We start from the raw sequence: 22,551 nt of genomic DNA on the forward strand, positions 1-22,551 counted from the left end.
GATTTGGACTTCATTTTTACTAAGAAATCACAGAGTTTTACATACATTCTAAGTTACCCTGAGATCTCTGAGGGCTACAAGCTCAAAAAAATTATAGAGGATAACTTTCCCAGGTTTCATCACAAAAGTAGATACTAAAATGGTACTAAGTCTCAATCTAGTGTTCCTTCCTCCAGGTCAATCTTAAACAAATCTAAACGTTTACAGATTTACAAAATGACTTTCTAGTATTACATCCATGGAAAAAGAATGAGTACATATGCAATAGCTTTCCAGATGAATAATGACATTATGAACAAAGCTAAAAGATAACAGATAAACCAGAAACAGTATGTATAACAAACATAATCATCATACCCAAAATACATAATCTATATAAAATCTCTGCAAACCACTGAACAAGAAAAATAATCAGTTCTACAAAATAAACAACAGCTATCACAGAAGAAATACTTATGGCCAATAAACATGAAAAAGTACTCAACTCATTGATAAATGGGAAAATACAAATGAAAGTGAGATATTGCATGTTATCTCTCTATATATCTATAATTGCATGTTGAAAACTGAAAAAATCCAGGCCGGGCACAGTGGCTCATGCCTGTAATCCTAGCACTTTGGGAGGCCGAGGTAGGAGGACTGCTTGAGCCCAGGAGTTCGAGACCATACTGGGCAAAATAGCAAGACTTGTCTCTACAAAAAATAAAAAAACCACTAGCTGTGGTGGTGTGTTTCCAGCTATACTGGAGGCTGAGGCAGAAGGAATGCCCGAGCCAGGAGGTCAAGGCTGTAGTAAAAAAAAAAAAAGGAACATCTATTGTTAATAAGGAGATAGGGCACTCTCCTTATACTATTGGACTGAGTACAGATTAGTTTCTTAGGAGAGTAGTTTTACAGTATCCACAATTTCATTTCTATGAAGTAGCTGGAAATAAATACTCATGTACACAAAGACCTAAAAATATGAATGCAGCACTGTTGGAAGGCAAGGCCTGAAATGTCCTTAACAGAGGAGCCAAATCAAGCAATACTAGGTCTCTATCAAAATACAAGAGATATGTGCTTGCAAGTAAACATATGCATGGAGATAATGAGAATGTGGAGTCAAACACCAGGCATGGCATTTACCTCCTGGGAAGGTGAGTGAGGAGACCCATTTTTCTTTCTATATAGTCAGCCCTCTGTATTCATGGGTTCCGCACTGGCAGATTCAACCAACCACGGATCAAAAATGTAGTTAGGACTAGAATGGCTGCATTTGTACTGAACAAGTACAGACTTTTTTCCTGTCATTATTCCCCAAACAATGCTGCATAACAACTATTTACATAGAATTTCCATTGTGGTAGGTATTTATAAGTAATCTAGAAATGATTTTTTTTTTTTTTGAGTCTAGGTCTCACTGTGCTACCCAGGCTGAGGTACAGTGGCATGATCAGGATTCACTGCACTCTCAACTTTCTGAGCTTAGGTGATCCTTCTACCTCAGTTTTCTAAGTAGCTGGGATTACAGAAACGTACTGCCTTGCCTGGCTAATTTTTTGAATTTTGTTGTTATTGCCCAGGCTGGTGTCAAACTCCTGGGCTCAAGTAATCCACCCATCTTGGCCTCCAAAGAGTTAGGATTACAGGCATAAGCCACTGTGCCTGGTCTAGAGATGATTTAAAGTATATAGGAGGATGTGCATAGACTATATGCAAAGTCTACACTATTTTTCATAAGGGATTTGAGTGTCCATGGATTTTGATATCCACAGGGGCTCCTGGAACCAATCCCTCACATATAAAAAGGGATAACTGAACTTATATACTACTGGAATCGTTTTTTTTTTTTTTTTTTTTTTAGTTGGAGTCTCACTCTGTTGCCCAGCCTGGAGTGCAGTGGCAAGCTCATGGCCACCACAGCCTCAACCTACTGGGTTCAGGTGATCTTCTACTTCAGCCTTCCAAGTAGCCAGAACCATAGGCATGTGCCACAATGCCTAGCTGATTTTTTGGTTTATTTTAGAGACAAGGCGTCACCAAGTTGCTTATGCTAGTCTCGAACCCCTGAGCTCAAGTAATCCTCTTGCCTTCACTTCCCAAAGTGCTGGGATTATAGGCATGAGCTACCATGCCCAGCTACTACTGGAATCTTTTATGAAGAGGATGTTTTATGGGTTACTTATCTAATAAGCAAAATAATAAATAATAATTTCTAATGGACTATATTCCTACAGAAAGATGACTCCTCTAGGCAAGAGTTCATAAGCCCAACTGGGCTACCCAAAAAAGCCTCCTCCTCCTCTGATCAAATAAGCCAGTTAGGACCAGTGAGAACCATTCAGTGGAATCAAAAGACAAATTAACAGATGATAACATATTTCTTCATGGGAAAAATATCAGCCAGTGGCTCAACATAAAGGAAACTGGGGCTGCTTACTTTCGAGCAATGGTGGTCACACGGATGCGTCTCTGGGTGCTGGAGTGTTGATACTGTGTGACAAACTGGATAGCACCTCTGCCTCCTTGGGGGATCGGGGTGTTGTGCTGCAGGGTGAGAGGCCACAACCTCGTTACTGTTACAGGAGCGACTCAGCAGTCATAGAGCCTTCATCTACAATAACTGACACAGTAGTGACAGTAAGGTTCTTGATGAATTGTGAAAGGTACACTTGGGATTTGCCCATAATCTTTACCTCAAAAAAAGAAGAAACACATTCAATACTGATCTCCAGTTCACGATATGCATCAAAAAAATGAACGGATTGATCAATAAATATGAACAAGCAAAATAAACACATGCCTCATTTAATTGTGCTTCGTACACAGATTCTGTGTTTTGTTTTTTCATTTTACAAATTTAAGATTTGTGGCAACTCTGCATCAAACAAGTCTGCTGGCAGCATTTTTCCAACAGCATGTGCTCACTTCATGATGGTGGATGATAAAGCCATTACTCTCTAATGACCTTATCAGTTTAACAATAAAGTAACAAAAGCAATTTTCTGTATGCTTCTGATTAAACCCTGGAAGGAATAAAAAAAGATCATGCCAGACTAGCATCAAGCCTAATACAATACCAAAGTAGTGTCAGTTTGTGAAAAAAATAGCCAGAAACCAATAGTTTGCAGTAAGTCAGAAAACAGGACACCAAGACATGACACACGGAGAAATTCAACTTACCTGATTGACTACTTCAAAGTAAATGCCAAGTGTAGATGTGGGATCCAGGCCACAGATTTTCCACTGACTCGTGCCACCAACACCAAGCTCCTAGGGAAAAGAAGAGGAATTGAGAAAACAAAACCAAAAAAACACCCTCCATGGTTAATTGCTGATGATAAGTACTGAGTAGAGCAAGCCACTTAGAATATCTCCTTCTAGATGAAAACTTAGGTTTAATTGAAAAATTTTTACTGAAGAAAACAATTATAAACCAGAAGAATGCTTAACATTTATATTTATAATACTTCCAATTTAAGCTTTTTATACTGACACTTCAACTTACAGGTATATATATTATATATGGGATACATAACACTGAAATCAACAAGGAATCAAGTCAGCATTGAGGAAAAATTAAATAGTAAGAGAATTACCTATTTAGCCTGAAAGTTTTATGTGCCTCTTTAGTCATTATTAGAATAAAAAATAAAAAGTTGTACAACATTAGTTATACAACATTAATTTTTAATGCAAAAGCAACACAAAAATTTTCAGGAGGGGAACTGAAGAGATGATAGTGGTATGAATGCTACTCTCTACTGACTAGTTGAATGGCTACCTGTGATAAACATGAGGCTCAAAATGTGAATCTGAGTAACACTGTTTCAACTATAACATGTAGAAGAAAAGCCTGCAAACATCAGGAATCCTTAACTGAAATCACTAGGGTCTGAAAAATACATTCTATCTTTCTAGGGGACCCGAGTACTACACGTTCTAACATACCTCATCAAACTGTGAAATATCATGCTTAGAAAGGAACATGTTTGACTGTAGCAAGGGCGATGGGAGTTATGAGCCAGGAACCATAGGTGAAAACCATTATCTATAGTATAACACATGTAAATTAGCACTCTCCCTTTTGGGGGAAAAAAAAGTAATGTGATTATGCATTAAGGGTCAGGACATTTCTTCCATACTGCTCTGAATCCACCCACACTATAGTGTCAGTGAAGTACAGCCGATGCCAGTCTGGTCTCTCTACAAAGCCACGTCAGAAGCCTCTGTATCTGGCCACAGAATGAGCAGTATCAGGAAGGTGACAGTCAGAGGGAAGATTCTTAAATGAAATCACGCAGCAGCTCTAAGGTGGATAGTGGGGAGGGTATGCCCTAAGGTGGAAAGTGGGGAGGGTACACTCTGTTCATCAGTAAATCCTAAGCTAGATCATGAGATGGATGGATGGATTCGTGAGAATTCACCTTCCCTTCTATTGGCCTTTTCTGAAAGAAGCAGGTGTTCATCATCTGCTGGAAAGTAAAGGGTCACACCCAGGAAAAAGGCAAAGAAGTCAGAGCTTGCAGGTCTTCCTTCCTTACCTCACTAATCTCTCTCCAGATGCCAGACCCAGTGTGGCCACAAACCCTACAGAGCATAAAAACACTTCCTCACGAATACACAAATTTCTTGCTTAAGTATTCACCCTTTAAATGACTTTATTGGAGGAACTGTAAAGACAGAACTAAGAAATCACCATTTTATAAGCTCCGAAGAAATTAATTTATTCATGGGAGGATAATCAGTGGATGCTAAAACCGTTAGGCTGTTGGCAAACAAGATTTTCACACTGCGCTACAACCTCATTCAAGACTTCTTGCTAACAACAAATGGGAAACATGCCCTTACAAGAAAAAGACATGTGCAGTGACCAACTTCACCCCACGGCTTAACTCAGCACCACTAACATGGGATAAACAGACTGCAGTGCCTCTGGATGTTAACACAGCACAGAGTACACCCCCAGGAAGTATGCTTGGCAAAAAAGGCTTAGTCTGAGTCTAATTACACCCTAATCCTAACTTCCACTGTACAAAAAACACAGGGAGGAAAGATACAAGTTAAACATCTACTACTCCCCAGACAGACACATGTGGGAATGTGGGATCATCTATTAGAGAAGACACCCAGCACTGTCTCTTCACCGAAGCAATGCCATTTAATCTTTAAAAAGCACAAACATTTAAAAAATGAACAAAAAGATAGGGCTATTCTAGACTTTATAAAATTAAGTTTATATGATATCGAATGCAAAGCTGGCTAGAGGAAAAACAGTTACACAGGGCATATGGGAAGAAATCAGAGAACTATGAACCAGATATTATACTAGGACATTAACATTCACTTTCTTAGGTTTGATAATGATGTCATGGTAGGAGAACACCCTTATTTTTAGGAAATACACACTGAAGTACTTAAGGATTAAGTGTCATGATATCTGCAAATTGTATTCAAAGGACTGCAAAAAAAGTTGACAAAGCAAATACATCAAATAGATAGCAACCAGATAAAACAAATGTGGCAAAAAAAGATGACAGCAATTATGGCAAATGTTAGCAGTCACTAACATACAGGAATTCATGAAACTCTTCTTTAAACTTCTCTGAATGCTTGAAAATTGTCTTTTCCCATTCTTTGCATCCTCATTCCCCAACCAACATTTTCATGGTTGAACTCCACTGGACAGCTAATCAGTTTGTACTAATTCATGAAATATATTAACTACTTCAGAAAGCCTTTATCAGGCAGATTTTAAGCCCATGGACACTATTTTAGAACAAGGTAGTCTTCCAAAGTCCTGCCAGAAAATGGGTTCAAACCCCTTAGCACTCTGGTGTAATGACGACTCAACAATGGGCTTTTGGACAGCAACTTTCAAGCAGCAAACCCCAGGAATGTTCTCTCACATTGTCTTGCCTCTGCCAAGCGCAACAAGAGTTTAATCTATGTAGTCACCCAGGAATGTTTGTTGCTGAAGACAAAGACATGAAAAATGACATCTGTGGGCTTCCAGTGTGTCAGGCACTGTACTGCCTTTCTCTGAACTAACTCATTTAATTCTCCCAACAATGCTAGAAAGTGGGTGTTATTATCCCCACCAGATAAAGACACTGACTCACAAAGCAATTAAGTACTTTTCCCCAGCTAGGTAAGTGTAGACCTGCACCTTGAATCCACATGTGGCTCTACAATCCACCCTCCCACTGATGACAAAGAAGAAACACTTGTTTGTGTAACCCCAGGCCAGGAGAGCTCTCACCAGAATAAATGGTTTGCCTCTGGCAGTTAAAGTATAATTAGAGGAAGGTGGCCATCAGCAAAGCCACTCCTCCTGGGTGATAACTAAACTTTGTTTACACAGACTCAAAATCAATTACTAGTGGACAACTGTGTCACACACTGCCAGACCACCAGACCAACTCACGGTGATCTCTGTAGTATAAAGCTCATTGTTAGCCAAGTGATACAAAGGTATCACCTCCAAGGACAAGGAGCACAGAGGTTTACTCCCGAATGACAGTACTGAATGTCTGCCTTGTGCTGAACAGAATGCTTGTGGCTTTGAGCACAGTGACCCAAGTGTGGGTGGTAGAGTCGGGAGGACCTAGGTAGGCTCGTTCTCCAAATCAGTTCTGACTCCAAGCAAGATATTTAACCTAAGCCTCAGTTTCCATCTCTCTGGTCCTTTAGGCAGATGGATGGACAGATGGAAATCACACCACCTCTCAGAATTGTGGCTGTTATTGAGGATTCACCCATCTCCTCTCACCACAGATACACCCAACAGATGACAAAAGACAAGCTCCTTACAGTCCAACACTTCTAATGGCTCAATCAGGCATAGCAGGTGAAGGTGATGGATTTGTTTTTCTTACATTTTCTGACACACACGGTCCTTTCACATTCAGAGATACACATGGACCAATGGCTCCTGCTATCTTCAGTTCCCGAGAGGTCTAAAACAAATCATGCAAAGGTATAAAATTAAAAATTATGAAGATCCATGCTGCTTTCATTTCATTTCATGGCCACAACAAAACCTAGAGGAAAAACATGGCAATGCTACCATTCTGCCAAAAGAAAGCCCCACATGGACCACAAGTGCTCTATGACAAGCTTTTCCAGGGCCACTGTGAACTGATTGCAACTTTAATGAAATTTGACCTTAGAAACATTTGACACATGAGTATTTTCAACTCTTCCGATTCACTTTTTTTACTTTGAAATTATGTACACATAGGTAACAATTTACCAACAACACTACATTCTTTTCCAATCCCATGTATGAATATATTCATGTTCATGTATAGTCATAATTATTTGCATATTCCTAATCAGAGAACATACAGTTTTGGTTGCTTTAAAAATAGTTAATTCATGAACTCCAACATGACAAAACCAACATATTTAGATTTTTTTAAATGTGAACTAATGGCTGGGCGTGGTGGCTCATGCCTATAATTTCAGCACTTTGGGAGGCCAAGGTGAGAGGATTGCCTGAGTTCATGGGTTCGAGATCAGCCTGGGCAACTTGGTGAGACTTCACCTCTACAATAAATAAATAAATAAATAATTAGCTGGGCTTGGTGGTGCATACCTGTAGTTCTAGCTACTTGGAAGGCTGAGGTGGAAAGATTACCTGAGCCCAGGTTGAGGCTGCAGAGGCCATGAATGTGCCACTGCCCTCCAGCCTAGGCAATAGAGAAAGACACCAACTAAAAAATAAAGTAAAATAAAAAAATAAAATGTGAACTAATTTCAAAAAGTCCATTATTACTCACCTTTAAAAAAAAAAAACTCAAACATTCGAGAATATTGTTTATTTAAAAAACAAAACAAAAACACAGAAATTGATTCTCTTATAGTTCTGGGTGTTAGAAATTCAAAATCAAGGTGTTGACAAGGCTACGCTCCTTCCACAAGCTTGGGGGGCAATAGCCCTTGTCTTTTTCAGCCTCGCTTACTGATGGCTTGTTGCTGCATCACTGCTCAGCTTTCATGTGGCTTCCCCATCCCTCTCTGTCAAGAATGTTGTTTAAAGTTTAACTCAGATAAATTAATAATTATCTCAACTCTCCAAGTAATAATTCCAATCAGCTCTTCTAATGGCCCCCTTTATTGTTTCCTCAATGACTTAAAACCAGTTGCATAGGGCCATGAGTCCCTATACGAAAAATAAACCAGGCTCACAACGCATTTTAGAGCACTCTAGCTATACAGTCAGGCAGGCACTAGTTGTAACCAAAGCTCTGCAATGTACTGAGCCATGCAGATGGTTGAGTGGACACTGACCACCCATGTGGCTGCTCTGTCCTCAGGCCACGGTGCAGTGCCTAACACCACCCCATCTCCCCTTCAACCTCCTGCTGCCCTGAAGCAGATGGGTCAAAGTCTGCAGGGGAACCAGGCAACTCTTTGTTTAGACAGGAATAAATATACAGGTCATCCTCGAGAAGCAAAGAATAACATTCTTTGTGATAGATATGTGTTGAGATTCTTTCAATCTGAGATTCTGGCCTTAGATGTGTCCAGCAGGTAAAGATTGCCAAAAGTCTGACTAATGAATAAGACTATGATTCCATTAAAGTTTCCAAAGTCTACAGTACCTTTACTTCCAGAGTAGCACCAAATGCCATTCGGAAATTTCCATTAAAATCTTTACTAAAAATTCTTTGGAATGTCTGCTTGAAGAGAGAAGTGTTGAAAGAATCTCCCATTACCATGTGCCCTCTAAATAAGCAAAAAGAAAAGTAAATGTTAGAATGATAACACCATTCAGATGCTCCCTCAGTATTACAAATAATAATTTTATGAATGCCAGGTGCAGTGGCTCACACTTGTAATCCCAGCACTTTAGGAGGACAAAGTGGGAAGATCCTTGAGCCAAGAAGTTCAAGACCATCCTAGGCAGCAAAGTGAGATCTAGTCTCTACAAAAAAAAATTTTTTTAATTAACCAGGCATGGTGGCAAATGCCTGTAGTCACAGCTATTCAGGAGGCTGTGGCAGAATGATTGCCTGAGCCCATGAAGTGGAGGCTATGATGAGCCCTGATTGGGTTACTGCACTCCAGCCTGGGTGACAGAGACCCCAATTCAAAGAAAATAAAATAAAGAAGAAAAAAAAAAGATCAGGTCTATAAAGATGCTACTGACTGATATAAATGGAAAACAAAAAGTTCAATTTATACTTAGGAAAGAAACTCCTTCTAAAACGTTAAAAAGAATCCTTAAGAAGATCCCTAATTCCTCTCACACTTCTATGGCATGGGAAAATACTCAGGCCTGTGAGAAATCCTTTTCAGGTTAACTAACTGCCTCAGAACGTTGAATTCTTGACTTTACAAGAATCATTTTTTCTAATTCACAAATATTAGTACTCATCCCTTATTGAAGTTAAAGGGAGATACTGTTGAAAACTGCAGCATTTCATGTATTTCACGAAGAAGCACAGCTGGATGCAAGTTATGCATCCAGCTGTCATTCATGAAACAAAATCTCAGAATTGGGAAGAATGCAAGAAAGACCACCTGGTCCAGCCATCTCAGAGTGTCTGAACCCTCCAGTGAGGGGTCAGTTATTTGATCCCAAATATCTACCTCTTCCTTGACATATTTTACAGTTGCCTGGAATAAAGATGACATGTCCCAGTCTGCCTTGCGTGTGGTTATGTATCTCAGTCCTGCCTCTTGGCGTGTCCTTTACAGAACAGGTTTAATTTTCTCTAGTCTCTTCTCCTTCCTGCTGCTGTTAACAGCTAGAGCTCCAACAACCATCTTGACCCACAGATTGCATATTAAGGGGGTGGAACAGTCAGGTAGGAGCCTTCGTTCCTAATGATGATGAAATCAACATGGCAGCCCTGAGCTGCCTACGTTTAGAAAGAGGAAATTGGTTTGGGTTTTCTCTCACATTCATACAAATCTAATCCCAACTTGCATCTGCCCCTCTACAACATACCCACTTCTCACAAAAAAGTACCCTGATAAAGGTCAGATAATTCATGTTTGCTTGCTTCCCTGGTTTTATCTCTGTACAAGTCTAACAATGTAAAGAAGAAATGAAGTCAGTCTGATGCAACTTGTTTGCAGTGAACCCCTAGGACCTCCTACTCATCACTGCTTCCTCCTCTGAGGAGCCCACACCCCGTCCCCAGCCACTGAAACCACAGCTCAGAGGTTCCTGAAAGCTTCTCTTAAGTTGTCCTCACCCATTCCTGTGGCTCTGTCATTTATTTCTCTTTCCCTAAGATAATACTCTCACTTTTCCCAGGTGTTTACTGTCAACGTACCCAGTAAGATTTGGACAACACTTCATCTCCAATAGTCCAGTTTGATCAAGGGCACAAGCATAAATATCAATGCAGTGACCATTTACAGCAGTTCGATTAGCAAGCATCTCATAGTGCTGTGAAGAGAGGAAAACTTTAGGAAACAAAAACAATATTCCCAAGGTATGCCTGAATGTAATCAAATATAGGAACACGAAGATCATTGCCTTCAAAACATCCAAATAAGCTGGGTACAGCCTGTAATCCCAGCACTTTGGGAGGCAGAGGCGAAAGGACTGCCTGAGCCCAGGGGTTGAGACCAGCCTGGGCAACTTGCTGAGATCTCATCTATACAATAAATTTAAAAAATTAGCCAGGCATGGTGGCACGTGCCTATAGTTCCAGTTACTTGGAAGGCTAAGGTGAAAGGATTACCTAAGCCCAGCAGGTCAAGGCTGCGGTGGCCATGAGTGTGTCACTGCAACCCAGCCTGGGAGACTGAGTGAGACTCTGACTACAAAAAAAAAAAAAAACCCAAATAAAATAAAAATATAATTTTCTTTTTCTTTTTCAATTTTTTTTTGAGTTGGAGTCTCACTCTGTCACCCAGCACCCAGGCCGCTCCCGTCCACTGCAGCCTCGATCTGCTGGGCTCCGGTGATCCTTCTGCCTCAGCCTTCCAGGTAGCTGGAACTACAGGCACGCGCTACCATGCCCGGCTAATTTTTTTTATTTATTGTAGAGATGAGGTCTCGCCAAATTGCCCAGGCAGGCCTCGAACCCGCAGGCTCAGGCAATCCACTCACATCAGCCTCCCAAAGCGTGGGATTACAGGCTGAGCCACCGAGCCTGGCTATTTTTTTCTTTTTTAAATACATTTATCAATCTCAAAACACTTTGAGCAGTTGTAGGGGATAGTAACTTAACAGCCACCAAGATATGGAAGACTGTCTCCAAAAGAGATCTTGCTGACCATGACGCATGGCCTCGGCAAAGCAGATGTCATTCCAGAGTAGCCCAAACCTGGCACTGGGTTACCACAATTATATCCAAGAATACCTACCTTGGTTGCCTTTTTCATGAAACGTGCATTATCTTTCTCAATATCATGCCAGGAACGAATAGGAATCTTCAATTCATCTCCAACCACCATGCCAGGTCCTTGGGTAGGGGGACCTCCAGTAAACAGCATGATCCTGGCACCCGTGTTTGGAAAAGTGCCCTGAAATAGTGAATAGCAGCATTTTAGACATATGGTGCCCGCCTCCAAAAATGCTTTCCATTTCCCTATAGAAATATTCCAAAGACAGCTTCTCTTCAGCTGGATACTGGTGACACTGCACAATGACACAATTGATGCAGAAAAGCAACAGTTCCCTTCTTCCAATCTGATGGCTTCGTACCCTTTTATTAGCTGTGAGCACTTCCCATTGCTCTAATTCCCCATGTTTTTCATGAAAACTTTTGGTATTTTCAAAACTCTGAGGGCTCCTTCAATATGGATAACAATAATGCCTGAAGCAATTTCAGATATAATAACACAGTTGGTTGCCTGAGGCCACAACTGATTTTCAACAAAGCCAACAAATACATTTTCTGAGAGCAAGTCCGCGTGGTTTGAGAGGTCCTAGTGAATTCTGAATTACCTCCAGCAAGCCAACAGCAATGGACAAGGCAACACCAGTGGATCGCAGAGGTCTCTTCCCCTGAGTTACTGGCCATGGGTCCCTCTGGAGCTCCCCAAGAAGATCAGTGAGGTTCATGTCAATCTTGTGAACAGGCTGCAGAAATCTGTTTGATTTTGAACAGACTCATTAACCCTAGTTTAATAAAGTATTCTGGGCTTCAACCCTAGGTTACACATGGTTACTGCTCTTCAAAATAATTACTCAGAGTAGAAAAAACTTGCAATTTTTTTCTCCAGTGTTATCTCTAAATATGAACACAAGAAAATTCAAAGCAAATTTATTGAGGAATAGAATTAAAAGTCTAGTATTTACCAATACATATATGTAGCATGAGAAAAATCAACTTGAAAAGGAGCAAATCAGTCTAATTACATTTTAGGCAGCAAAGAAATCCTGAGGACACGCCTAACATAAATTGTGTCACTGGGTTACCACAACTACAGTCCCATATCCTATGTATCCTGTTTAAAGTCCAATTATGTGGACAATCTTCATCAACCTGAAGTTTCACTTTGTGCTCCTTTTGAGCATTGAGAATAACACAGAGAGTAAGAGGTTGCTCCCAGCAAGTCAGGCAATGCATTTTATCGAGTTTGTAAGCTGTTACCCCAGCCCGGGGCAGACCAGACACTCAACGGGCTGACTGCAGTGAGCATTTGCTCACAGGTTTAAGGGCACCCAAAAGAAGCCCTTTTGTGGTTTTTCCAGTTTTACTTAAGGATAAAAAAGGACATTAAACATGGAATGTGAGCGTGTAAAAGAGGAGGGGAATGACTAAGTAAAGTGGCCTCAAAACTTTTTTGATAAAATATTAAATACTGGTTGGGCTAAATCATTTATCTTTTTCTATAGTAAGAAAATATCAGTTCTAATCATTTTCTTCCCTTCCCCCTAGGGTTGTCCTGCATGCTCATGACAGTACGTGGAATACTGTATGCTGGAATCTCACCTGCCTGAAACAAAAGGGTGCTCCTGTGGCTGAGCAGGTCTTGCTTGCTGCATGGGCATGGCTGGCTTGGTTAGGCCCAGCATATCCTAAAAAAAAAAAAAAGACTTACTTCCTATGACACTTAAAGTGAACTAATTACTTTTTTTTAAATGTCAGGCCAGGCAAGGTGGATCATGCCTGTAATTCCAACAAGGCCAGGCACGGTGGCTCATGATGGTCATCCCAGCACCTTGGGAGGCAGAGGCAAGAGGAGTATCTGAGTACAGGCATTCGAGACCAGCCTGGACAACTTGGCAAGACCTCGTCTCTACAATAAACCAAAGAATTAGCCAGGCATGGTGGCGCGTGCAGCTACTTGGGAGGCTGAGGCAGCAGGTTCAGCTGAGCCCAGCAGGTTAAAGCTGCAATGGCCATGAGCTACTGTACTCTAGCCTGGGTAACAGAGTGAGACAGACTCAAAAAAACAAAACAAAACAAAACAAAACCCAACACTTTGGGAGGCCAAGGTAGAAGGATTGCTTGAGCCTAGGCGTTCAATATCAGCCTGAACAAAATGAAAAGACCTCTTAACAAAAAAACAAACAAAAAAAATTAGTCAGGCATGGTGGCATCCACCTGTAGTCCTAGCTACTTGGGATGCTGAAGCAGGAGGATCACTTGAGCCCAGGAGTTTGAGGCTGTGGTGAGCTGTGATCATGCCACTGCACTGTATCCTGAGCAACAGAATAAGTCTCTCACTCAAAAATAAATAAAATAAAATGTCCCTGCTTCTGCTCCTGTACAAGCACGGTACAAACCTGTATTTGCTTTGCAGTTAAATCCTTGGTCCCTCGGAAGACATAACTTTTGGAGATTCCTTCACAGCTTAGTTCGTGAACCTGCACCATCCTCCCAAATGTGATCAGACCCACCAGAGCATCTGGAGGAAGGAGACTCAGGGACATCTGCAGGGACTCTTTGAGTGCTTGAAGGTCATCTTCCTCCAGACATGTGTCAACCACATAGAGAAAGATCAGAGGGGTCTGGGCACCTCGCTTTAACCAAAGAAAAACAGCATAGCGATCAGTATACAAATAAAACCAGCTCTTCTTAAAGCAAATCAGGTATGAAAATCTCAAGTCTTCATCTGTGTTAACTCTCAGGAATAAGGATACCCACAAAACCCACCTACTTTAATGAATGACTTAGATTCTATTAAAACAAACTAGATGTAAAGACTACTTATACCCAACAACTTATTCAACATTTTTATATACTACTACATGCCAGCCATTATTTCAGGTCCTAGGACACACAGTGAACAGAAAGAACAATGACCCCTGCCTGCCTCAAGGAATGGAGACGCTAAGGGGACTGCGAACATCAGGAGTGGAGGTAAAGGGCAGGGTCAAGTGCTAGACAAAGACATTAGGGCAGGCTCACTAGGACAGTAACATTAGGGCAGGCTCACTAGGACAGTAACATTTGAGCAAAAACCTGAAAAAAGAAAGGGAACAGAGCAATATAGATACACAGGAAAGAGAGTTCCAGCCTGAGGAAAAAGTTAAAGCAAGGGCCCTCAGTCAGGAGTGTTCCAGACAAGCTTGAGGAGAGTCCAGGAGGCCCACGCTGGGCTGAACGAGGACATTAGTAGAAACTGAGGTTGGAGTGGTAGCACACAGGGCTCTGAAGACTGTTTTCTACCATGGGTGAAATGAAAGCCGTCTTTAGCACTAGAGGTTTCTGAGCAAAGAAGTAACATGACAGATGTTTTTAAAGAGTTACTTTGACTGCTGGGTTAAGAATTAAACACAAGTGAGCAACAACAAAATCAGAGAAAGCAGTTAGGAGACTGCCAAAGTAATTCAAGTGAGGGGTGGTAACTGGTCCAGGACAGTCAGCAGTGGGGAAAGAGAAGTGATAGATTCTGGACAAATTCTGAATCTAGAGACAATGGGATCTTCTGGTGGATTAGATATGGAATGAAAGAGAGAGGTCAAAGACGAGTTAAGGTTTTCAAGCTGAACAAGAAGAAGATGGAATATCATCAACTGAGATGGAGAAGGATAGAGGATTGGTTTTGAATTTCATCAGTTTCACCTTTTTTGTAACCTTCTATCAAGACCTGAAAAACAATGCCAATAGATGCACACACCCCAAAATCTAATAGTTAGGATCCTGCTGCCCTCATGGCTTTAAGTCACCTGGCCAGGTAAGAGACACAGAAGACAAAAAATTTAAGAGAAATTCAATATTTAACATTGCTCATTAAATGCACAACAAAGAAGTTACCTGTACCACGTACTCAATCGTAGAAAACTGGGGCATCAATTCAGCAGGCTGATGCACCTCAGATATGCCAGTGTAAGCTGGAGGAAACTGCAAAGAAGAAAGCAATGTTTCAAGAGCTGACAGATATTTACGTTACACTTTTTATTTTCCATTTATAAGAATGGTAATGAACACAAATTAATTCTGAAGGCACAAAATATAGAACATGATGCAAAAGTACAAAACTCAACACTTAAAACTTCTATTGGCCGAGCGTGGTGGCTCATGCCTGTAATCCCAGCACAGCACTCTGGGAGGCTGAGGCAAGAAGACTGCTTGAGCCCAGGAGTCTGAGATCAGCCCAGGCAACACAGCAATACTTTGTCTCTAAAACAAACAAACAAACAAACAAAAGCTAGGTGTGGTGCCACACGCCTGTAGTACCAGCTACTCAGGAGGCTGAAGCAGGAGGATCGCCTGAGCCCGGGAGGTTGAGGCTGCAGTGAGCCATGATGGTGGCACTACACTCCAGCCTAGGCAACAGAATGAGACTGACTCAAAAATAAACAAACAGAAAAACAAAACTTTTTAGAGCAGTTTTATGTTATTGCTATAACTTCTAAATGTTTAACACTGGGTTTTTTTGAGTTGTAGTCTCACTCTGTCGCCTAGCCTGGCATGCTCCCAGACACCGCAGCCTCCACCTGCTTGGCTCCGGCAATCCTTCCACCTCAGCCTTCCAAGTAGCTGGAACTATAGGCACATGCTACCACGCCCAGCTAATTTTGATTTATTATAGAGACAAGGTCTCACCAAGTTGCCCAGGTGGGTCTTGAACCCACAGGCTCAGGCAATCCACTTGCCTTGGTCTCCCAAAGTGCTGGGGTTACAGGCTGAGCCACCAAGCCCGGCCTGTTTAAAACTATTAAAAACCACTTTTTAAAGCTTTGTACTGCACATTTAAAGTTGAGATTTCATCTATCTCATCAACAGCATATGTAAAAGGTCAACGCCTTTATTTAGGTTTATTATTTTAGCTGTTATCAAAGAAGTAATACACAGCTAATATTTACCCACTTTCGTGTACAATTTAATAATTTTTAGTAAACATACAGTCGTGCAATCATCACAATTCAGTTTTACAGGCACAGTTACTTTTCAAATTGGCAAGCAAAAAAATTGACAAGTTCAGGAAAATAGAAAACAAAATAGGAGAAGGGAAAAAAACACCCCAAACCTATCACCTAGAGGCAGCTATTGTCAACACTTTGGCATATTTCCTTTTAGACTTTTTCTACTAAAGCAGAGTTGAGATCATCTGTATATACAATTTTGGACCCTACTTTTTAACACTTAAAACATAATGGCATAGGCATTTTCCTTTGTTTTGTTTGCTTCTTTCTTTCCATTTTCCTTTGTTTTTAAAATTCTCTGCAAATATTTTAAATTCCTAGCTTGTGGGATGATTTTTAATCCTAATAGTCTTTAGCTTTACATTGAAAATAAAAGTTTAGGTGCTTCTCTCCAAGCTTAGCAAGTGATCATTCCAGGCCAATGACCTGAGTGACCGAATGCAAATGCTGCTGAGGAGCTGACAGGCAGCTAGCAGGGGCCACTGGCCAGGAAGCAGGAGAGCGGGGTATGACTGGGCAGCAGAACCCCAGCAGGAGACTCAGCAGGAGTCAGCAAGAGAACCCATGCCCCACCCTGGCCACAACTGCCCACTGGCTGCAGCTCCCACCAGGGTGAAGCTCTATCCACAACAAAAAAAAGTATGAAGAACAAAGGCAAGTGAGCCAGACACATGGCCACTTCCCAGCAGCCTGGAAAGGCCCTGTCACCACCCAGTCAGCTGGCTGCACAGAAGAGAAAACGGAGACCTAGATTATCCTGATTTCTCCAGAATCCTCCATCTTCTAGCTCTACACTCATTTAGGGGTTCATTTCCCATGGTCCAGATGAAAGGGTCACAAAAGATTATTTCTGCCTATGACACACAGACTTCCAGATCAAACTTATAAACTGGCAGGTGAGGATCTCAAATTAACATAATAATATCAAATACTTATATGGCACTTACTATGTGTCAAGCACCGTTCTAAATCCTTTATACTCATTAACTCAATTTAAGTCTCACAAAAATTCCATAAAGTACAGTGTTAATATTCTATTTTTAAAGACAAGGAAATTGAGGCACGGAAGGTTAAGTGACTTGCCCAAAGTTACACAGGAAGTACATGGTAGATCTGAGAGTCAAACCCAAGCAGTGTGGCTATAGAGACCTGGCACTTCACTACCAAGATTACCCCCCTCAGAATTTTCTTGGTGAGTTATATTAAACAGAAACATCAATTCTGAATGTAATAGGGAGCAGAAATGCTTTTAAGATTTGCTACATCTGAATCTCTCATGGAGATAAATCATAAATGGAATCTGCTAAGTTTCTGAACCTATAGTCAATCATCAATTGTACATTGTTCTCTTCATCTAAGACTTATGTGCCATAAATGAGAATGAGATTAATTGTAATTATGATCAAATATATTAATAAATAAATGCATATAAGAGCTTAAGATCTGTTAGAACAATGTACACTATGTTGGGAATAATTAAATATTTTCTAACAACTTTGCTGAAGTATAGTTTACAGACCACAAAATGTACTCATTTTAGTGTACAATTAAATGATTTTTTTAGTAAACGTACAGTTGTGCAATAACCATCACAGTCCAGTTTAACTGTGCCATTGTAGACATAGTTATTTTCAAAGAGAAGTCTCTCCCATCATTTGTGAGCCTCTCCTAGTTTGGCATTTAAATTTTTTTTTTTTTTTTTTTTGAGTTGGAGTCTCACTCTGTCACCCAGACTGGAGTGCAGTGGCCGCTCCCGGCCACCTCAGCCTTGACCTGTTGGGCTCCAGTGATCTTTCCGCCTCAGCCTTTCAAGTAGCTGGAACTACAGGCGTGCGCTACCACACCCGGCTAATTTTTTGATTTATTGTAGAGATGAGGTCTTGCCAAGTTGCCCAGGTGGGTCTCGAACCTGCGGGCTCAAGCAATACACTCACCTCAGCCTCCCAAAGTGCGGGATTACAGGCTGAGCCACCGAGCCTGGCTTAAAAAATTTTAAATCATGACCTCATCATGAAGGGTAGAAGCAAAAAAAAAAAAAAAAAAAGAAATAAAAAAATTTTTTTAATCAAAAGAAACTCAACACTGACACTTGAATCCTAAAAGTTAGAAAGGTCAGGAAATGAAAATTCCATGATGTTCACTATCCAATTAGAACACACCGAAGTCAAGAGAAACATGAAGAACAGAGGTTTTCTTAGGGTAACAGACTCAAAACCTAAATAACTTATAAGAAAAGAGAATTCTATGTTCCCTCACAGCAAATGACAAGAACCCAAACAATGAAACTGTTCAACAGAAAATCACAAATGTCCAATATTGTGCTTAAAAGCTATCACCTTGAGTTCAGCAGAAACTGTTGATTGCCAGCACAGACACAAATTCAAACCTCACTTAATTTTTTTCATTGTACAACTAAAATGAAACATACAACATATTTGAAAAACAATTCACCCACCTGATTTCTTTGGAAACAGAAATTACAGGCCCAAAGTTTTGCTCGATAATCAACCTGACTGTGAGAAAGATAAATATTATAACTAAATACCATTTTTATTTCTAAGATAGCATTCATATGTAAATTTCAAGTTCAGTAACTCACATACATAAATTTGTATCTTATTTATAGTTTCTATGTGTGTACATAAGTAGATAAATGCAAAAGGTTCACTGCAGTTAGAATTCTAGCTAATAAGTATACCAAAAGTATCCTTTCAATGGCTATAGTGAAGAATTAGTAAATCCTTTTTCTCTTTAGCAATTTCCTGGATAATATCATGACTTATATAAATTATAGATTTCTTTTTGCCTGTTATCTTAACATCATTTTCATGATATTTTTTCCAACATCTTTATTGTCCAGCTATGTGAAACTAAATTCCAATACTAAAAGCACATTTCACACACAGGAAAACTTTCCTAGACCTCAACATCACTTGGCCCACTTAAGAAAAGTTGTGCAGACATGCTCCCGGGTTGATCCACTTCCTAGACCTAGGTCAAGATATGCTTCAGTTGCTTCCTTCTCCACCTCTTCATTTTGAAAAGCAATGCCAAAAAAAAAAAGAAAGAAAAGCCATACCCAGTGGACACATTTTAAAAGCATAACAGCAGCACTCTTATATATGGGCACATTAAATAAAAGCAAGGGAACTGAAGTAAGAAATGTTCACTCATACTAAAATTTTATGACACTCTCCGCCTATTTAAAAATGACTTCAAATAGTGCCCATATATACAAATATCCCGTCTCAGGTACAAAAAAAATACACTTAACATTGAAATTGTTAAGAGTTAACATTTCTTCTGCCCACTAATTCTTCCTGCATATAGCATCACCATACCAGGTAAGCATCAGAAAGTAATCTCAAGCTTTTAAATTTTTTGGAAAATACTTTTTTATTTATTTATTTATTTTGAGTCGAGGTCTCACTCTGTCACCCAGTTTGGAGTGTTGCGGCACAATCACGGCTCACCGCAGCCTTGTCCTACTGGGCACAGGTGATCGTTCCACCTTAGCCTCCTGAATAGCTGGGACTACAGACATGTACCTCCACAACTGGCTAATTTTTTTGATGTTTTTGTAGTGACAATGCCTTGCTATGTTGCCCAAGCTGGTCTTGAACTCCTGGGCTCAAGCAATCCTCCTCATCCCAAAGTGGTGGGAATATAGGTGTGAGCCATCACACCCAGTGAATTTTTTGGAAAATACTTTAAAAGGCACCAGTAAGTCTACAGTTAAGCCAAAAGTGAACTGATTATCAGCAACAACAACAAAAAAAATCCTGTGAAATCCAAATTCTCTCCCTCTCCCTTCTTCCCACAAGACTTCAATTTAACCTAGATATTGGGCCAGGGGGATTTCTACAAGTAACCTAAGAATCTCACCATCTACTATTCATCTCAAATTTGACAATCTGCCTAAATCAAATGACTTTCATATGAATCTTTTAAAGTAATAATGTATTGTATTCATCCTTTTTTAAAAACCGGGTCAAATATTATAACTAAGTACCATTTTTATTTCTAAGGTAGAAAGCGTTCATATGTAAACTTCAGTTTTTAAAAGAAACCATACCAAAGTGGATTAAGAACAGCTTTGCAAGTTGGCCTGCTGCAAAGCACAGGCTCATACTGAACAGGAGGTAGGTCTAGACGTTCCTTCAAAGGCGTAAGGAGACAGGCTAGGGGAACAACCATTCGCGTTGCCTCGAGACGGCTGGAAGGCCACACGTTCCAACTGAAACGCACACCATCCCGTTCCTCATTCTGCTGAATGAACTCCAGGTATGTTGCCATAGTCTAAAAGGGAACTGAAGATAAAACTTTAATGGTATGAGAAAGTAAATGTCAAAAAAAGAAGATAGTTATCTAACACAGTGTTTCTGAAACACTTAGTCTAGAAGATCCTGCTGTTGTGAAATGACAGTATCTCCCTTATGTCTGATGCCCAGAAGTCTATTCACTTCCCAGTTATTTTTTACTATGGTTCCTTTCTTAAGTCTCTTCTCTAAAACTTATAGCATAGATAGAAGAGGTGGGGGTTTACAATCATTTGATCATCCCCAAGCTGCAAGTAGTTGACTACCTTTAAGCCTTCTCACAGATCACACATCATCTCAGTCAAGCCCATTTCAATCCCTTGCTCAAAGGTAAGCCTCAAATCCCATTTCAGCATCCAACTACCATCCTCTCTGATCCTCTTCCTTCCTTCCTTTATATTAAATTTTACAAGCCAAATGGCCTTGTTCTGTGTGTCCTTGCCCTCTCTTCACTTTATTAAACCTGAAGAAAAAAACTGGATACAGATCTGCAAGCCCAGTTCATAATGGGAAACCAGTTCTGAACTAAAGTATTTCTATTTGGTATTTATCACCACAATTAGAAGGGAATATTTGCTATTATACTGAGCAACACTAGAACCTCTTTCCTCACTATGGTTGCTTACCATCATGCCTTGGGAGACTCTGGTCACTCAAACAATCCTTCACACTAAGCTTTCAAAACCAAATGATCCCAGCTTCACTGAGTATTCTACACATCCTGTTCACATTCTAAAATCTAGGGTAACATACACCTCAGCTACTGGAGCTCAGGGGGACAAGTCCCTCAAGAAAAGTAGAAAAAAGGCACATTAAAGAGTCTATCATAATAAAATGACCTCTAGGGCCCACTTTCTGCAGTGCTGGATAATAAATGTCTCTATGTTATCTTCAGAAGTGCCACACTGTAAATAATTTGGATTGATGCAATTACATTACGTGGCTAGAACAGCAAATGAATTACTCTACTACACAGAACCCAGACCACAAAAATTCCAAATGTTTCCTCCAACTGAAACTCGAAGACATCTATCTGCTATTTCTGGCAGAGGCACTGTGTACCCAGCAGGCACTTCTGCAGCTTCCTGGTGGGCAAAGGAATAATTCAGGTGGGAATGGAAGCAAGGTCCTTTTTCGGGGTTTTTTTTTTTTTGAGTCAGGGTCTCACTCTGTCACTCAGGCTAGAGTGCAGTGGCACAATCACAACAATCATGGCTTTTCGCAGCCTCGACCTCCTGGACTCAGCTGATCATTCCACCTCAGCCCCCAGAATAGCTGGAATTACAGGTGTGAACCACCATGCCCAGCTAATATTTTTATTTTTTATAAAGACGAGATCTCATTATATTGCCCAAGCTGCTCTCAAACTCCTCAGCTCAAGCAATCCTCCCGCCTCAGCCTCTCAAAGTGCTGGGATTACAGGCTTGAGACACCACATCCGGCCTGGAAGCAACTTCTAATACCACAGTTCTCTGCAAGTACCTCAGCAGGCTTCATTGAGTAACTGTTCGCCTCTCATAAAACATCTTTATTAAAAGGCACTGTCTCTATATAATATCCCCCAATATTAAATTCTGCTCCCTCCCAGGACTTTGGGAGGCAAGAGGATTGCCTGAGCTCAGGGTTTGATACCAGCCTGGGCTCTTGGTGACACTTCGTCTCTACACTAAATCAAAAAAACTACTCAGGCAAGGTGGCACACACCTAAGGCAAAGGCAGAAGGACCACCTGAGCCCAGAAGGTCAAGGTTGCAGTGACTGTGACCATGCCACTGCACTCCAGCCTGGACAACGGAGTGAGATTTCAACGCAAAAAAAAAAAAATAGATAAAAATAAAATAAAACCTGCTTCCTCCTTTTCCCCTCACTTGTCTATGAGTGCAATTTTTTTTTTTTTTTAAGTTGGAGTCTCACTCTGTCGCCCCGACTGGAGTGCAGTGGCCACTCCCGGCCACCGCAG

General features: G+C 40.6%; 1 protein-coding gene across 2 annotated transcripts in view; it reads right to left on the reverse strand.

Annotated features, from left to right (window-relative positions):
• The window catches only part of SEC23B (Sec23 homolog B, coat complex II component), a 36,921-nt gene that overhangs the window by 13,086 nt on the left and 1,284 nt on the right, over positions 1-22,551 (reverse strand). Inside the window, exons 2-13 of one of the 2 annotated variants that reach the window (XM_008063230.2) lie at positions 20,349-20,583; positions 18,729-18,786; positions 15,162-15,248; positions 13,688-13,924; positions 12,891-12,976; positions 11,900-12,044; positions 11,317-11,475; positions 10,275-10,390; positions 8,592-8,715; positions 6,861-6,941; positions 3,166-3,255; positions 2,423-2,529 (exon numbers count right to left, since the gene is read on the reverse strand). In XM_008063230.2, the coding sequence (XP_008061421.1) occupies positions 2,423-2,529; positions 3,166-3,255; positions 6,861-6,941; positions 8,592-8,715; positions 10,275-10,390; positions 11,317-11,475; positions 11,900-12,044; positions 12,891-12,976; positions 13,688-13,924; positions 15,162-15,248; positions 18,729-18,786; positions 20,349-20,569 (1,511 nt within the window). In that variant the 5' untranslated portion in view covers positions 20,570-20,583. The remainder of the gene's footprint in view (positions 1-2,422; positions 2,530-3,165; positions 3,256-6,860; positions 6,942-8,591; positions 8,716-10,274; positions 10,391-11,316; positions 11,476-11,899; positions 12,045-12,890; positions 12,977-13,687; positions 13,925-15,161; positions 15,249-18,728; positions 18,787-20,348; positions 20,584-22,551) is intronic. The other variant, XM_021715112.1, reaches the window with a different exon arrangement.

This window comes from Carlito syrichta, unplaced genomic scaffold (assembly GCF_000164805.1).
Source record: "Carlito syrichta isolate Samal-C Ts95f unplaced genomic scaffold, Tarsius_syrichta-2.0.1 Scaffold306685, whole genome shotgun sequence".
Taxonomy (NCBI): Eukaryota; Metazoa; Chordata; class Mammalia; order Primates; family Tarsiidae; genus Carlito; species Carlito syrichta.